General features: G+C 37.2%; 1 protein-coding gene across 1 annotated transcript in view; it reads right to left on the reverse strand.

Moving 5' to 3' along the window:
- The window catches only part of rpa1 (replication protein A1), a 29,535-nt gene that overhangs the window by 2,447 nt on the left and 8,290 nt on the right, over positions 1-18,798 (reverse strand). The window contains exons 12-16 of the mRNA XM_051129853.1: positions 18,392-18,540; positions 10,597-10,729; positions 2,617-2,793; positions 1,966-2,073; positions 1,554-1,640 (exon numbers count right to left, since the gene is read on the reverse strand). Coding sequence (XP_050985810.1) covers positions 1,554-1,640; positions 1,966-2,073; positions 2,617-2,793; positions 10,597-10,729; positions 18,392-18,540 — 654 coding nt within the window. The remainder of the gene's footprint in view (positions 1-1,553; positions 1,641-1,965; positions 2,074-2,616; positions 2,794-10,596; positions 10,730-18,391; positions 18,541-18,798) is intronic.

Here is an 18,798-nt window from a genome sequence, read left to right on the forward strand (position 1 = left end):
AATGAAACTGCAGTTTGGACCTTCAACCCGTTGGTTCCTACTGAAGTCCACTATATAGAGAAATATCCTGTTTTTTCAAAAACCTTAATTTCCTTGTGACTGAAGAAAGAAAGACATGAACAACTTGGATGGCATGGGGGTGAGAAATTTTTCTGGAGGTGAACTAATCCTTTAAGTACAGGTCATATTTGGTCAAGTAAAAAAAAAAAAAAAAAAAAAAACTACTAAGGACAGTTTACTCTTAACTTGTACTTTCAATGTCTATACCTAAATAAACTCCTAACCCTAATAAGATCCATATTTTCATGCAACCAAGTTAAAGGTGACCTTCTCCAGTGCTGACTGTGGCCTTGCATTCTGATTTCATTACCTGAACATGTAATTTAACGATCTCCAGCAATGTGATGGCTGGGAATTCGGATACTGATACAGCATTTTAGATGCATACTAATTTCCCTGCAGAATAATAAATCGCATTACACAGAGAGCGACTGCAGCACCGCTGTATGCCTAACTCGATTAAAGAAATAAGCTAGCCAATTTAAAGCTATAAATTATATGTAGCTAATATGAAATGGAGTCAAATTGAAGTTAATTTGAATTTTGAGAAGTAACATGAATCTCAACTCTGATAATAATACTACTTTAAAAAAGGGTGATCGAAGAAAATGCTGAGATGTTGTTCTTTGCATTGGGTTTGTGAGCAGGTGTGTTTGAGAAAGGCAAATGGAGTAGGTGGTGTTCTTGGCTCCAGGTTTACAGAAACAACACAAACATCTTCAATATTCACAGCTCATCTGTCAACAAGGTTTTCACACGGCTCTCGCGTACAACGTCATGCGGAGAAAAGAACAAGGCATAGAGCAATTTTCATCAGCAAGCGCTGTGATTGACGGGGCGGCAGAGACGCTGTGTCGATTTCCATAAATCTCAATCACATCAAAAGGTACGAAAAACACTGATTTGTTCAGATTCCTTCATCCAGTTAAAAATTTAGCTGAATTTTAACTTTTATTGCAACTTAATGCATTTTTATTCATTTTCTTAAATTAAATACATGACCATGTACCACAAAACCAGTCATAAGAGTCAATTTTTTGAAACTGAGATTTATACAATTTATAAGCTTTTCATTGATGTATGGTTAGGTTAAGATATGACAATATTTGGCTGAGATAAAACTATTTGAGAATCTGGAAACTGCGGGTGCTAAAAAATAAAAAATAAAAATGGAGAAAATTGGCTTTAAAGTTTTCCAAATGAAGTTCTTAGCAATGCATATTACTAATCAAAAATTAAGTTTGGATATATTTATGGTAGAAAATGTACAAAATATCTTCATGGAACATGATCTTTACTTAATATCCTAATGATTTTTGGCATAAAAGAAACATATAAATTTGACCCATACAAATTTTTGCTGGCTATTGCTACAAATATACCCATGCTACTTATGACTGGCTTTGTGGTCCAGGGTCACAAATGAATTATAGTTTTTTCATATTTGTATGAGATCAAACTGTAACTGGCAGATTTTTTTCTCCTAAACTTACATTGTAGGTCTCCAGCTTGACTCTGTTCCGGAAGACAAAAGTATTGAAGTTTGCACGCTGAAAGACTTCATCAAACGCAGCTTCATTCTGTAAAAGCAAGGCAAGACAATAATATAAGAGGATTACAAACAACACAATGTAAAAGAACACTGTTTGTCTCTTAATATAGAACACTTCATGAGAGATTGAATCAACTTCTAGGAGTAAGACCTTGTTAAAAATCCTTGGGCTTGAAAGCCTATTTCAGAAACACGCCACAGAAAGAACTCCAATTCATACACAATATGCTGCTTCTCGGAGCGTCTTTGTAATACGCCGGCCAATCCTCGAGGCCACACTTTCATGTACCACATGGATGGAAAGTGTGGGAAAAAAAATGAGACTGAGAAGCAGACAAGAAGAAACTACTCACTGAATCCTTGAGTTGGCCAAGATAAGCCGAATTTTGGCCCAGGAGGGTCTCTGCACTGTCCTGAAAGCAAGTCACCCACTGGTTGTCTCCAAAATCAGCAACATTGGCCTAAAAGAATGAGAGGACAATTAATAAAAAGCACAAAACCATTTCATTCATCAAGTCACATTCAAGAATCACATCAGATCCAGTGTTTAAAGACAGCGATAAGCTATGCAGATGGGACGAAAAACAGAAGTGACTTATTTCTACATGTCTGGATGCTGGAGCCAAATGGAGTCTAAATGGAGTTTTAAAGTTTCTATTTTTACAACATTTTTGGCTGCAGACCAGCAGCAAGATTTATTTGCACCATTTCTATCCTGTCCTGGAATTCGAGATGCAGCTTTAAAAACAAAAAAGGGGGCAATTAACAAAACACAGTCTGAGCTGATGAAGAGCAAAACAGAAAGTGGCCTCAGATGTACGATGCATTTAGAGCAGGAAAACAGCAACAAACTCCGTTACAAATTCATTTCAGACATTACTATTTTCAGAGAACATAAAGGGGATGGCAGAGATATTTATTTTAGGACAACCAGAGAATACTGACTGGAGGAGTTTGATGTGTTATTTCAGAAGGGGCAGCAAAGCCAAGGGCAAGTCCCTTACCGAGAGCATGAGACGATATTTGAAGTCGGGGAACTCTTTGTCGCATTTCTCACAGCGGTACATGCCATTCTGCTGGTCCACCACCTTCTTGTTGCAGTCTTTACTGGGACAGGCCTGATATAAGCAGTTCTCTTTACGGATGTAGACTATGGTGGCGATGCAAGAGAAATAATCAGCCTGGGAAGAAAAAAAAAAGACATTTAAAACAACATTTTTTACAAGCTCATTCTATTAAACACAGTAGTTGTGTACTACAAAGACATAGTTGGTGTGTGTAAACTTTTGACTAATACTGTACATCTTAACTACCATTCTATGGTAAGCTGTCAAGTGGTAGATGCAGAACTTGCATAACATGATATATAGAGTTCAAAAAAGAAAAACTAAACGCAAGCTGCTTGCAAAATGAGCCAAGCAGAAAGGCAAAACAAAAACTCGCCTATATTCATATTAAAGTGGGATATGCAAAATAGAGGATATGCATAAACATTAAAGAGGGTTGTGAACGGGGCTGAAGGCAGAAGGGAAGCAGCAGCCGTAGAGCACCTGGAGGGGAGGTCAAAGGCTCTGTGCTAAATGTATGCAGAACAGACAATGGGAGGACAGGAAGTGCACAGCCACTGGGGCTGGAGATGAAAAGTGAGACACAGCAATACTAGGAATTATTTTGTGCAGTTGGCACTTCCTGCACTGATAGTACAATTTGGTATCCCAATGAATTCAGTGAAAGCCTTAGAGGCATAGACACCATGTTTTTGTTGTGAGAATCATCAGATGTGTCAGATAGACTATCTAAAATAAAATAGCAACATATAGGGCCCTGTCATACACCCGATGCAATGAGACGTCAGCCGCAAGGTTTTTTTTTTTGCGAGTTTCAGCCCAATGCAGTTATCACTGTCACATTCAGCACCATGTTGTTTAAACGGCAAATGCACTTGCTACCATCTAGTCGCCCATGGGCATGCTGGTCTGAAAACGAGGTATGTTAAGGCGCACTGTTGGCACGTTGCTATTTTGAGTCAACTGAACATGATTGCTCCATTAACCAACCAAAACCTGATCTAAAGTCAATGGCACAGTATAGGGCTAGATGATATGGCAATTTAAAATCTCATTTGACTTCCAGAACATTTGACTGATTTTCAATTTTTTTTTTCGATTTTTAACTAGCCAACTTGAAAATGTAACTACAACATGATTCAACTTTTTCTTTATTAACCCTCTAGTTAAAAAAAAATCTACTCCAAATGCAGCACACAAAGTTGTCAACATGATGTAAATGTTAAATCACTTGATAAATATCTTTGCTGAAAAAATGCAGAGACTACAACTACATCTTGAACAAACTTGTTATATACATATGTAAGAAATAATCAGAGGAAAATGCTTTAAAAAAAAAAATCTCAAAAGTCAAGGTAATTCAAATGAAGGTAAATGAACACCAGTAGACTATTATTAACTCTAAATGTTCTGTAAAAACAATGAACAGCAGCTTTTAGCCTGTCACCATGATGCAAACATCAAAACAGACATACAGTAGTAGTTCTCAGGTTTTTTTTTTTTTTATATTTGATTGCGTTGCTTTTCCATTTTTTTTTCTCCATGTAAACATGGACGCGTTTGACGTGCACTCACACCTCTTGCAGCGTCTCATGCATGCAACGGCACTCTAAAAACATGGCGTTCAAGTTCAAAGAAGTTCACTCCCATCTTCTCGCATGTTTTTCCTATTGCACTGGCCGCGTCACATCTTTGTGAATGTGTGAATTGCCGCTTTTCCACTATCGGGCCGAACTGTTCTCTTTGCTTAATGTTCCATTCCGTGCCATTCCAGCCCGGTGAGCACGGATATGGTTTCATTTTCCACTGTGGTTCTGATAAAATGGAACTCTTTGGAATGTAAACACAAATGCGTCAGTCGTTGCCTTGGTAACGCAATTGTAATATAAACAGCGATATGGATGATGATCAGATATTTCTGTTTTTAGGACTACTTCGTTAAATAACAGGAAAAAAAGGACACAACTCTTGGCGCATAAAATAAAATAAAATAAACAGAAGGCGACAACCGGTATAACGTTACCAACAAATGCTGAGGGGATATGCATGCCAACGGAGACGGACACAGAAGGTAAAACCTTTTTAAAAAAAAATACCACATTTATTGACAGTATTAATGTATGAGCTATGAACGCAGCGTAACAGCTGTTTACTTGGCTGTTTGATCAAATAGCGTGCTTTCGCTTAGCACACACATTCTATCAGCACAGTTTGGCACGGTTGTCTAACCATGCTGAGAATTCCAAGCCGCGAACGGTTTGTAATCATGCTGTACCAGGCTCAGGTGGAAACACAACTGGAACTGTACCTGACCGTTCTAAGAACCGTTCGCCCCAATAGTGGAAAAACGACTAATGGCGCCTAGTGATATGAGCATCATCACAAGAGCAGTTAATTATGTGCACCTACATGCAGTTGGATTGTTCTTTTCTCTTTACGGTTATTACTGGCATACTGTCAAAGTGTGGAATTCTAAAAAATAAAACATTACATTAGAATTATTGATCAAATTGAAAAACAACAACAACAACAGCAGCTCAAGCGCAGTATTTTTAAAAATTTATTTAAAGGGTGCATTAGTAATATGTGCTTATAGGCGGGTGCACAACATGCGTACACAATCATGCCAAATATTAAAAATGAATGGCTTTTTAAGGGAATGGGAGATGAGACTCTAATTGGTTTATTTCATGTTATGCCCAAAACACACCCATGACTCATTAAGAGAATAGGAACGACCCTTTTTTTGGATCAAGCTCCCGGTGCGCCAACCTATTTTTTTCCCTGTGGCTAAACTAGCAAAAGTGGATTTGGACATGGCCAAAGTGCACCTGCACCATGCACTTCAGACCAAGTGCTGATCGTTAAAATAGGGCCCAAATAGGGTGCCCAAACTCAGTCCTAGAGGGCTGGTGTCCTGCAGAGTTTAGATTTGCCTTAACACACCTGCCAGGAAGTTTCTAGTATGCCTAGTAAGAGCTTGATTAGCTGGTTCAGGTGTCTTATTGGTTTTGGAGCTAAACTCTGCAGGACACCGGCCCTCCAGGGTCGAGTTTGGGCAATGTGTTTGATTTATTTTTTGTTCACTGCTACAAACAAATGAGGTTTAAAATTGATTTAAACAGGTAACAGGGTTGGAAACTCTTAGAAAATAAAATATGCATTTTCAGGTTCTATTCTATCACCTTTTATGGAAAATACCTCATCTAGAAGGTAAATAAAAGAAAAATTGTGTCTCTAAAGGTGAAAGGATAAAGGTGGTTAAAATCTTGAGGAGTCAGCTAAGGGCACCTTATTGTTTTACACACATCACGAAAAAAAGATGGAGGACAGATAAAGGAGATTGCGGATTACAGGGTGAAAAAGGGGTCAGTGGCTGGACATGAGCATGACTCTGCTCTTCACAAGTCTCTGGAGAAACACATTAAACCAAATCTTTCCTACACAAACACACACGGCACTCATGCTTTCCTTGGAGACAACGGTGTTGATGAAAGCACTAAGATGAGATTCTTCTGCAATGACCTACAGTGGGCTTAAGAAACTCACACTCCTCTGAAAACCAGGGCTTGATTCATATTTATGCAGTAAAATTGACTCTTTAATGAAATGCAAAAAAGGGCACTTTGCCTTTCAGAGAACTGAGAATTCAGCACGCAGTGGATTTATCATCTCTCTTTGGACTATAATCTATACAGAGCCTCTGGCAAAGTCTTAACCCCATATTTTTAAGGAAATGGGATACGAAAACAACAACAAATGGCAAAAACGTGTTACTACTGTAATTGATTTTTCTTCTAACAGGTTTACTGCTGACCACCCAGTTGTTTCGCTTTGAGAATTTGACCCCAATTAACTTCTCGAAGGACTGGAATTGATATTCCGTGTCACTTCAAATAAATAAAAAGCCTCCTGGGAAATGTGAACGACAAAGGCAGAAAGCAGACAGAAAAAAAGCTTGTTATTCAATAAGTGAAATATCCTCGTAAATTACTGTCATTTCACTTAGTGGAAAAAAAAAAACCCCTCTGAACATTTCCGCCTCTCTGAAATACAATAATTAATCCAGTAAATACCTATGTAATTATTGTCACATTCGTTCAGTAGATGAATGGGTCCTCAAAGAGGGTGCAGAGCAGAATATTTTTTCTACTTACCGGTCAATATGGCTGATAATTTCACTTTGTTAAAAAATATAAGATAGAATAGTGGTTTGGGAATTCAAAGCGAATTCATTTATCTTGTTCTATAAGCATAGATGGAAAAGTAGATGTTAAAGTACCATTAACCAAATCAAACATGAAAAGCTGTTGTTTCCAGTACATTTAAAAATGGAGTGTTTTAATAAGAAATTGTTTTCTATTCCCAGTGCAGTCTCCATACCTTTTAATCAATGTATGTTTCATACCGGATAATTAATTCCCAACATTTTTATAAAGATTTCCAAAAGCACAATTCCTTGTCAATTAAATCTCTTAAAAATAAATTTCACAACAACAAAAAGTATAATCACTACAGAAATATACCTTACTTCTCCAGGTCTGGAAATCAATTTTAAATTCTCTTACAATAACTCTGACAAGAAGTTTCAGTCAGGCAACACAGGACCGAAAACTAGGACAATAACTTTTTTTTTGTAGTTAAAGACAAGTTGTGAGCTTTTAGCAGCCTAATCTTGTGTCCCAATAGAGCAGAAAGGATGAGATCAGGGCATTAAAAGCATTTCGTCACATAGAATAAACTGACGGGGTTAACATCCTGGCCAGTGGTCCATGTGGGGCCAGGTATTTTAATTTAAAAAAAATAAATAAATTTAGTCACAAGTACCCCTAACACCTACAATCACCATGTTACCCATGTACATGATCATCCAAGGCAAAATCTGAGCTGTTAAGCCTCAACCAGATTGCGAGACTCCAATTCATTCTACATGCTCGTCTTGCACACGAGTCTTACATGCTGCTATTTTGGTTTGCAACCACACTTGACTGATGATGCAGTGTTCAATAGCAGTATCATGCAACACCCAGCGTCTTTGTGCAAAAATCACACTTCAGAAATCTATAATGCAGAGAAAACAGTCTTGTTTTCTTTCTGCTTTAATAATTGATTTCTAACTTATGAAAACAGTCTTCCCATTTTTCACATACTCTGTTATTGTGGCTTCAGTTTGCAGCCCCTCTCCTTTTTATTGTAGCACTACACCCGGTGAGCTCGGAATTTCTCTTTCTATTCTGGACATCCCTCTTTAATATTACCACCCAAAAAAAGATAAATCTCATATCATTCATGACCTAGGGCTGGGCGATAATTCAATAACTAGCATTTTTCATACAAATAGGCTACCTATAAAACCATGCAGTTATATTTTAACATGGTACTGAGGTACCATTATGTGTGGTTTTAACTGTGTTTATCATGATTTAAAATGTATGCTTGCTACTATGGGAGACCAATGCTTAAAAAAAAAAAAAAAAAAAAAAAAAAAAAAAAAAACTGGGTCAGAATACATTTCACCATATAAAACTGAGGTTGCTACAATTCTTACAGTTGTTGCTGATTGATAATAAACAAAAATTTGCCTCTGCATCCTCAAGTTACTATCAAATGTGCATTTCTTAGAGACAAAAAAAGTGATATTATTATTATTATCATTATCATTATCATTATCAGACAACCCAAACCTGTTTCTTGATTTGAAACAATATAACTTATTAGAATATGCAGAAAAATTTTCTATTCAGATATTTATTTTGTTAAGGAAAATTAATGGTCTGGTTTCTACAACTTTCACTTTGGAGCAAAAATATTAATAATTAAACTTGAAAGAAATAAAGATTTGACATTTATCGTGCTAATTATCGATATCAACTGATATGGAAAAAATTATTGTGATCATTTTTTTGCCCATATTGCCCAGCCCTATCATGACCCAAAAATAAAAACTTGTTCTCAGCTATAAAAAAATACATATCCCTGAAAAACAATGACAATATTGTAATTACCATAGAAAAAAGAAAATGTCAGTGATATTAACCCAATAACAACATTTCTTTAATAAGTCCTCTGCAACCAAACAAGAATGTTAAGTAAAACGTATTATTTAAAAAAATAAATACAAATAATTATATTAACAAAACAAAAATTAATATGCTAATTTAATTTATAAACACCTGAAGGCCACATGCCATACCTTGTTAATATTTAAATTGTTTTGCCGCGGTATTGAAATTGTCATCTATAATTGCCGATTAACACAATCTAATCTCTGGAACTGGTATCAACTACTAAAACGCTGGTCTCGTGACAACCCGACTTCTACGAACACACCAGAAAAACCAAAAATAGGCAGCAGGCAAGGTCAGATTTATTATGCAGCTTATCTGTAGTATAATCTCTTAATTATTAGGCTTAGTAAATGGAGTCCTGCTAATCTCCATTCTCCATCTCCAGCGCTGAATGTGAGTAATACTTAAGCACACACCTTGGGAAGACGGGAAGGGCATTACAATGCGTGATTAATGAGCAGAGAGAAAAGTAACAGTGTAGCTAAATGACTGCATCCCTGTGTCTTTTGTTTCAGAACACATGTCACGCAGGACAGACTGATTACAACTAATCAGATGAACAGACAATGAGACACCCTAATAAAGTGATGCTCTACAAGTCCAGGACTTTCTAAAAAGGGTCATATGTATGGCTTAATCAGTTTTTCTTTTGTCATTCCAGACATCAGTGGCTCAAACGTTATGTTATGAAGCTACGAGAATACTTTGGTACTCTTGTGAATGCGTGTCAACAAAAATGAAGTTTGTTGAATAAAGTTATTTTTAGACTCTCTTGTTTTGCATTTTTGTTTACAACAGTACCACGACATGGACTATTTTTATGGATGTTCTTACTACATGTTAGTTGTGTTGCTGTCTATGCAGGGGTCAGAAAGCTCTCGGATTTCATCAAAAATATCTCATATCTGAATATCCATGTGTAAAAATGAACAGTCAAGTGTTGTATGTTTCTGACGTTAGAAATTCAACTCTTTTAGAAAAGAGTTGAAAAGGCAGCCTTTTAGACCAGAAAGATTATTCTTTATAAGAAGACTCCTTTAAAAATATACACATTTATTTATAAAATATAAAATTGAAATTAACTTTTTTTATATAATATTTACTTTAAATGACAATAAAATAATGTAATTAAGTAACATTTTTGGAAATGTATTCTAATGTCTTTTTACAGAAAAAAAAAAAAAAATTCAAGAGTCAAATTTTAATATTAGGGCCCTATGATTTCTATGAATCCAGCCATAAAAATGTAATTTACTGTATAGCACTAAAATGGCCAAATGTTGAAAAAATAAACTAAAAGTAGGTTAGTACACTAATTAGAGGTGTTTTTGATTTTTAGCATTTTATGAAACCATTAAAACAAAATCTATTGAATAAAAACAAAAATTAATGGAAAACAGAATTTTGAAAAAATTAAATTTGAGAGGACATTTCATAGAGCCTTAATGTAGTTTTTGTTAAACTTTCAATAAATTGCTGTTAAATTGCATTTCATTATTTTGATTAACTAGAAATGCTTTTTGATTATTTTTTTTTTAAAATTTGATCATTAAAACAGTCTAGAAAATTTAAAACCATTAAAATAGAAACTAGAAAATGTATGGAAAATATAGAATTTGTTAAAAAAAAAAAATGAATGAGATTTCTTAGGTCCTTAAAAATTACATTGTTACATTTTAAATAAATTGGTGTTAAATTAAATAAGCGTCATGATTTTGATTAATTAGACATACTGTTATTTGTCATTTTGTAATTTAACAATTAAAACAGTCCAGAAACATTAAAACGACAAATTGAAAAAACATAACTTGGAAAGAAAAAAAAAGGCCCTATAATGTGGGTGACATACTTTGTCTCCATGTCCTAAGTGCTCGTTCTTCACTTCTGCCAGGGTCTTCCAGTTTGTGTTTCCACCACCACCACCAGGTCCTCTCAACTCAGTCATCGACTGTCCATCCATAGCATGTCCTTCCTTATCATACCTGTAAACAAAAAGACAAAAAAAAAAAAAAAAAAATGGTCAGCCTAATGCTGTCAATCATCAAAAAGTAAATCAACCAGACATCTGTTCATCTCTACATACAACGCAATAGCTCATCTGTTCAGGCAGATAAGTAGCTGATATCTTAACTAGATCTACAGAGACAGAAAGAGATCAGCTCCAACTAGGGAAAAACAGCAGCGGTGGCCACAGAGACGCTGGGGGCTACTTGCGAAACGAATCAACAGTGTAGGAATGGTTCAGGGAGATGGGGTCAGGACTGCAATGGTGAAATCAGAAACCCATTTTCACTCACGCTCCAGAGTGGCTGGGAAGACGGAGGTTGGAAAGAGAGAATAAAAAAAAACAACAAAGCTCACTCAGGATGAAGCAGTGTGTCTGAGGAATCAATACTGCATTATAATCTAGAGACCGTAGGCCTGGTTACCGGAGGGGTAGGACGGGGTGGATCGGTAAATACAAGGGTTCAGGGCTTGTTCTGGGAGGCACGACTAATTGAAAATATCCACGTTAATAGACAAGCGTGTGGCCCTGGTTTCTAGTGCTGTGTCTGCCAACTGAAAAATGGGTTTAATTCTAAAGCACAGTCTCTAAACTTAATTTTCAACTTCTTTGTTATATCACTGCGCTTACATACTTCCCAAAATAATTCCCTAAATATAGATCTAGTCGTGCGTTGCAAAAAGAATCAGCCTATTTCTGATTAAAAAAAAAAATAAAAAAAAAGTGTCTCAAGCACACTTGAAAAGGCAAGCGTATTCATACAACACAGTGACGGCAACTGATACTACGCTGGAATTATTCAAGAAACTAATTGAGAATCTTGCGAATGAGTCATAAAAATAAACAATACCGCAGAATAAAACAAACGCTTCACATGGCCAAGACCTGATGGTGTACGGTAATTGGCTGACTGAGCCTGAATGTATGGATGACGGGTGGTGCCATCGAGGAAGGCAGAATGAACACCGGAGAAGCAAATTGGAAATGGCATGTGCTTTAGAGCATTGGAGTGACAGGCTGGCGCTCAGTGCAGCGTGTCTGAACTGAGCAGAGCAGACAACAAGAGGAAATCAGCGAGATTGAGAACTGAACGGACTGTCACATGTCAGAGACATGAAACACTTGTGACAGGAATTTTAACAGACGCAAGAAAATTAAGAATCTATGAAGCGATTTCATTAATAAGTCTTGGTTGAGTGCTGTTTCTCAACAGCTTTGAATTAATTGCAGTTTTTATAAAATGTACAAATAAACTATATTTAAACAACTTTTGTGTTAGTATGGTCTAACTATGGTTAATATGGTCCTTCATCTATTAGATGTAGATATATAACGTCCAAGTATACAAGCATGTTATAAATAGCTTCATCAGCAAGTTAAAGGAATAATTCAGCCAATATTTAAATGATCATTTATTCACCCCATGTCTTCACAAATCCATTTTATTTCCTTCTTTGAACAAATATGTCATGCAGCTATCCAAGCAGCTCTTTTTAATACAGTGAAGTCTTCTGAAGCCATATGATGCGTTTAAGAAACGCAATTAAATTTGAGTCTTAATTGACTGATATCTTCTACACTGCTAAATAAATGGTTACAGTCACATTTCAGTAAAATTTTACAGAAAAAAAGGTTCATTTGTCAATATTAGGGCTGGGTTTCAACACAAGTTTCAAGATTTGATTCTTATATCCAATTTCATTTCTGATTCGATATTGATTTTTTTGGATATATATCAGGTACATTACATGTCAAATTTCTCAAGGAAAAACATCTCTCAACTAATAATGTAAAATATAAAGTAGAGTGAGTTGGTACTACATTACTATAATATTAAAGGTTAAAATTGAAGGATTAGTTCACTTTCAGAACAAAAGTTTACAGATAATTTACCCCCTTATCATCCAAGATGATCATGTCTGTCTTCAGTTGTTTTTTTTTGAGGAAACATTTCTCCATTTTTCTCCATATAGTGGACTTCTATAGTGCCTGCGAGTTTGAACTTCCAAAATGCAGTTTTAGTGCAGCTTCAAAGGGCTCCAAACAATCTTTTTTTTTTTTTTTTTTTTTTTGTAAAGGGCTTTTGACCTTCTTTGCACGTTCACTTTGTAAACACTGGGTTGGTACTTCTGCAGCAATGTTGGGCAAATTTGGAGCTGGAGGAGAAAATTAGATTTTAAAGCTGCACTGAAACTGCATTTTAGAAGTTCAAACTCACGGACGCCATTGAAGTCCACTATATGGAGAAAATTCCTGAAACGTTCTCCTCAAAAAACAATTTCTTTACAACTGAAGACAGACAGACATGAACATCTTGGATGAAAAGGGGGTGAGTAAGTTATCTGTAAATTTTTGTTTTGGAATTTATTTTATGGTGCATATATTTTGCAAAATGCTTCTCTCTAGAGTTGATTTTTTTAGGTAAATAAGTTTATGGTCACAAATATGTATTTCTGAGGTAAATGTGACATTATGTTGCATTGTTTACAAGCTGTTGTACTGACATCTTTGCGTGGTTGAAACACTGATTAAGCGATTATGTGAGACAGAATACAGATTTTGGGGAGTTGTACTCTCTCTTTTAACACATCTTCTGATACTTAATGTATATTCGTGCTGAAACCGGTATTAAAGCAGAGGAGATGATCAGTTCACGTGCACTTCGTGCTGCCACTTCTCATGAACTGAGGCGCTACAGCAATCTGTCACACCACATCGCCCAGCGCCAAAACAGGATTTATTGCTAGAATACAGCAATAAAATAGTCAGAATTTGAAATCTGAGACATATCAAAAGTAACAAAGCACAAAGCTTATTGCGATTTACTGTGAGGTGTGCTACAATGTTCTGTTCCTTAACTGAAAACAGGTTAGACTAATCGATTCTTGAGATTTAGGAATCAATATTGCTTCGTGAAAATTAGAATCGATTAAAATCATTTTTTTTTTAACCCAGCTCTAGTAAATAGTGTAGTAATATAGCATAAAAGTCCAAAAAAAAAAAAAAAAAAAACCCTACTGAAGTTTCAGTTTGTTTCCCACACGATACTACTGTATGGCTTCAGAAGACCTACAATATAAACACTACTCACACTGACTGCTTTTATAGAGCTTGGCAGTGTAAATCCTCCTCTGCTATTTGGAAAAGCTTAGACATTCAGCCTAAGATCTCCTTTTGTGTTTCACAGAAGAAAATAACACTGGGGTGGAATGATATGGGGGTGAGTAAACAATAACATTTTCATTTTTGGGTCAACAATTCTTTTGACCTGGAAACAGCACAGCAGCAAATGTTCTCTTAAAGCTCTCTGTACACTACAGTAGCGTTCCCTGAGGAGAACTTTGCTCATGTGTGAGCCAAGCGGAGACCCCCAAAATTTCTTTAAACAAAACAGAGTCACAGAAACTAGTGACCCTCGCTTAATATTTCAAATTGAGTTTAATGGAGACATCTAGTGTAGGTACAGGGAGTGCAAGCACAGACAGACTCCTGGGTGTGTGTTGCTTTATTCCGCATGCTGGTTTGAAGGCTCTGACAGGTGGGGTGGAGGCAGGAGAGGTTCCGCTGCCTCTGAGAAGACTGTCAAATATGAGCCAGTCAAAGTAATTGGCAACCTATGAGTAAGAGCGCATCAGCAAACGAGAAAGAACGATAATGAACGGGCCGAGAAGGAACGACGGGAGGCGTGACTGATGGTGGAGTATGAAGTCCACTCCGCAGGAGGGGCAGACTAAGAGTGGTCCTAATCACTGACGCCATCTATTGGATAAAAGAGGACTTACATCAAAATGCTGAAATGTCCATTATTCTAGTATCATTGAAGGGTTGGTTTAACCAAAAATGTAAATTCTGTCATTAATTGCTCACCTCCATGTCATTCCAAACCTGTAAGACCTTCATTCATCTTCTGAACACCAATTAAGATATTTTTAATGAAATCCAAGAGCTTTCTGACACTGCATAGCCAGCAACGCAACCACCACGGTCAAGGCTGTAAGGACTTATATATATATATATATATATATATATATAATAAAATCCCAAAAGAAGGCAGCTTTTAAAGCTTTAAGAAGCTTTAATTCCTACACAATAACTTAAGAAATACACCACCCACATTATCTTGAAGTGCCAAACTGCACAAAGCCAAATATACTGACAATAAACCAACATGGTGAAGTCAAATCCCTACACTGAGCTCTGGAGCGTGAGAATGAAGGATCCTCAATCAATGTGATTAATTGGATTGACTTTAAATGGCAGACAACATGTGTGTGCCCCAACATGTTCAACTCCACAAGGACCAGACTTCAAGGTTACATCCTATTGGGCCTACAGCTTAACAGATCAAAGAAGGACACTGTCATTTAAGTCAACATAGTACTGTGTTCGAACATTTTACTTTAATAAATCATTTCCAAATAAGACAGGATATGCAGCTGAATAAAACTCAAGGGAAAAAAGCAAAACCTGTTTATTTAACAGATGGTTGGAGAGGAGGGACTGATAAACTAGAGTGCAAATGTCATTCCTTTTTACATAGAATCAAACAGGAGCAGTGTTTGGATTATATAAGATGAACATTTACAAAAGTATTAACAGTAAATTCTGTAAAACATTTCTCCAACAAGTGACCGTAACAGATAGTACCATTTATGGACTGCAGAAAAATAAAACTGTACTTTTATCTTTCTAGTGCATTATTTTTAACCACTGGAGGCTGAAAATGGACTGCTACAACAGCTGCAAATTAAAGTTACAACTTTAAGAGGTCTCAGAAGTAGAAAACTGGCACAGTGTGTCAAGTAGCTGAATGAGTCCTCAAGCTGCAGGCCTCAACAACACCTCCAGGTTCAAAATGGCACATATTGCAGCTCTACTAATTGAAGGGCATCTATCGATTCCACAGTGGCCTGCTGGACCTTCAGAAAGCTGGCCAAGAGGCCATGCGCTACGCATTGGCCCATGATTTGAAAGCTCATTATCTCTGGCTCTCCAAGTGAGAAGAGGACAGACGTGAGCCCAGAGACTAATCGGTTGAACTTACCTACGACTGGATCAGCAAAATTGAAGTTCTGAAACTGTCGCTGACAAAGAGCATTTTTAGCCCCTCAAACTGCAAGGGAATATGCCGGTCCGAGCCCTACGCACAGCCATGCATAAGAACCAGATGCTTCGAGCTGGCACTCTGGGACTCTAAGGAAAGCTGCTGTGAGATCACTACCTCTTTGCTACCTCTCCCCGCTGTGTTCAGTCACATTCCACTACCCTCATTATGTAAATGAAGCCTTCAGATCCCCCCAAAATAATTACCCGCTCAAACTTGCAGACTAGAGGCTGGCGAAACAGAGGTTTTAATCGCTTGTCAAACTGAACAAAAAAAGTGGCAGAAAATAAAGTGAAATTCAACTCTGCGGCCCTGTTATGCACCGCTTTCATCTTATTTCACTTCAAGGCTGGGGGTCTGTGTTACTGGGAGGTAAATAAATGGAGCACACGGAGAGGAATTGATTGAAACCTGCAGGGAGAATGAAGAGAGACACTCGTGGATGGCTTCGGCCAGGTGGGCTGTTAGGTGGCGAGTATGGATTGTTAACAGGAAGGGAGGAAGGATTAGTCAGTGTGGCACTGTAACAAACAGGGTTGAGTGAGGTTGAAGGCCGAGTAACACTTCATGAGTAGCACACGGACCATAGTCCACTCAAATTAAAATGGTAACTTAGTCATCCTAATTTAATTCTAGTTAAACCTATATGATTTTGCTCTGTTTTGAAGAACGCAGGGTTTGAAACAACAGGGCCCTATGATTTCCGTGATGCAGAAAACTGCAGCTGGAATCACGGAATCCAGTCATAAAAGTGGAATTTACTGCATAACACGTCACGGAATGTCACGGAATTTGACGATTAAATCAGTATTTAAATATTTAAATATGAATCCTGCATGTTCTGCATCTTTGTGAATGAATGGCACAGACGCACGGAAGCACACATGACGCTCGCTGTGTTTTCAGCCTCTGTCGCCTCAATATATGAGAACATGAACACAAACAATCTACTTTGAGAGTCACTTCATGAGAATTTTATTATACTATTATCATATCATTCACAAACAGAAACTTAAAGGTCTTTACAGCAGCCCGTCAAAAAATGTTCAGTATTAAGAAACTGCGCCAGGAAAAAAAAAAATTGTAATGATCGTAATACTAATGATAAAATTATTATTAAAAAATTTTTTCTTTTTGAAAGACTTATTCTTGGCCTTTTTGCCTTTGTGATAGGACAGATCATACAGGACAGGAAGCGAAGAGGGAGAGAGAGAAGGGGGCGGTATCAGGAAAGGTCCTCGAGCCGGGATTCGAACCCGGGACGCCCGTAGCGCAACAACGCTGCATATCGGCGCACTGCTCACAAGGCTACCGGCGGCGACATTATTAAAATGTTTTAAGGAATATTTACCAGAAGAAAGTATACACTAGAAAAACATACAAACCAGAAAATTAATGGAAAACAGAATTTGGTAAAAATAAAACTGAATTTAAGGGGAAAAAAATAATTTTTGTTAAACTTTTAATAAATTGCTGTTAAACTGTGTTTAACAGTTTCATGATTCTAATTAATTGGACATGCTTTTTGTTAAATTAAAAGTGAGTAAATGCAATTCTCTAATTATGTACACAATTATGTGTGTTCACCTAAAGAAGTCAAATATCCCCGCATTTCATTATTCATATTATACTATTATGAAATAGCAGAAAATGTAGTTGATAATGCAACTTATGAATTGAGATGATCCCAGTTCATCTACTGCATTCACATAAAACTCTACTGGAATGAGAAAAATGCATTATTAAACATTTCACATTTACTTTTTATATGACAACTTCTGTTGTATTCTGTTGACAACTTCTGTTCTGTTTTCTCCGACTGAAAGTGTACAATGATTGTTGTTCCCTCAAATCGCAATCTGGTGATTATGTAATAACTGTGACAGGTCTATCCGAGATATTTTAAGATTTATAATTAGAAATTTGGCAGTCCCAACACACACCTAAATTGGCAAGAGAAAGCAGAGGAAAACATTAAATGAGTCATAACAGTTTTTCAATTCCTTCAGTAGCCAATAAGACTCCATGAGGATTAAGACTCCAAAAACACAGGCAGCCATCATATACTCGGCGCTGCTGCCTTGTATGCAAGTATTTATAACATCACCATCTCTCAACAAAACATTCACAGTGCCGTTGTTTCCCCATCTTCCTTGTTTCATATCCCCAGAGCAGAAATAAACATTCCTGTTCTCAAAGGAACCAAGTCACACGAGTCCACCAGGGGAAACTGAACATCTTGGCAGGGGATTAGCCATGATTTGCATTCCTATATCAGCCTGAATGCAAAGCCCACCAGAGCGCCGCTGATAGAGCTAATCTCGATATCAAAGGCATGAGCATGCTCACCCTCTCGGAGTTCTAGAGTGTGCATTTTAGTGTCTGCTCTCTGCTCGTCCCAATTCTCACAAGTGGAGAAATAAAAACAGGAGCGCATCAGAACGCATCTGTCTCGTCTAGGACAAACACTTAACAACAGATGCAGCGTGTATTGTCTGTATTGCATGATTCGAGAGAGAGGGAAAAATCACTCACCATCCCCGCAGTTTGTATGCCTCGGGAATGTCGGGGTTGATCATGACCGTGCTGCTGTAGAGAGTGGAGAGAGAACGCCCACCAAAGTCAGACAATCTCGCTCCCTTAATGGCCAAGATAGGCTGCCCGCTGCCATCAAACGTCTCTGCCTGAAGAGTGAGAGAAGGAAAGAGAAATAGTTAAGCCTGAACAACTGCACATGCAGTGTGACATTTTTCTTGCAAGCAGCAGTGCAAAGGATCTGTAAGTATTTTTCAACTAATTGCGGTTTTAATGCATTTGGTTTTTTATGGCAAATCATGATTAGATGAAAATGGCTGACACGCCAAACGCAAGCAGACATCTGGCAGCTGTAATGGGAAAGGGAAGTTTCTCCCAGTGCTTGACAAAAACATCATCTGGTGCTA

Source organism: Labeo rohita, chromosome 15 (genome assembly GCF_022985175.1).
Source record: "Labeo rohita strain BAU-BD-2019 chromosome 15, IGBB_LRoh.1.0, whole genome shotgun sequence".
NCBI classification, from domain to species: Eukaryota; Metazoa; Chordata; class Actinopteri; order Cypriniformes; family Cyprinidae; genus Labeo; species Labeo rohita.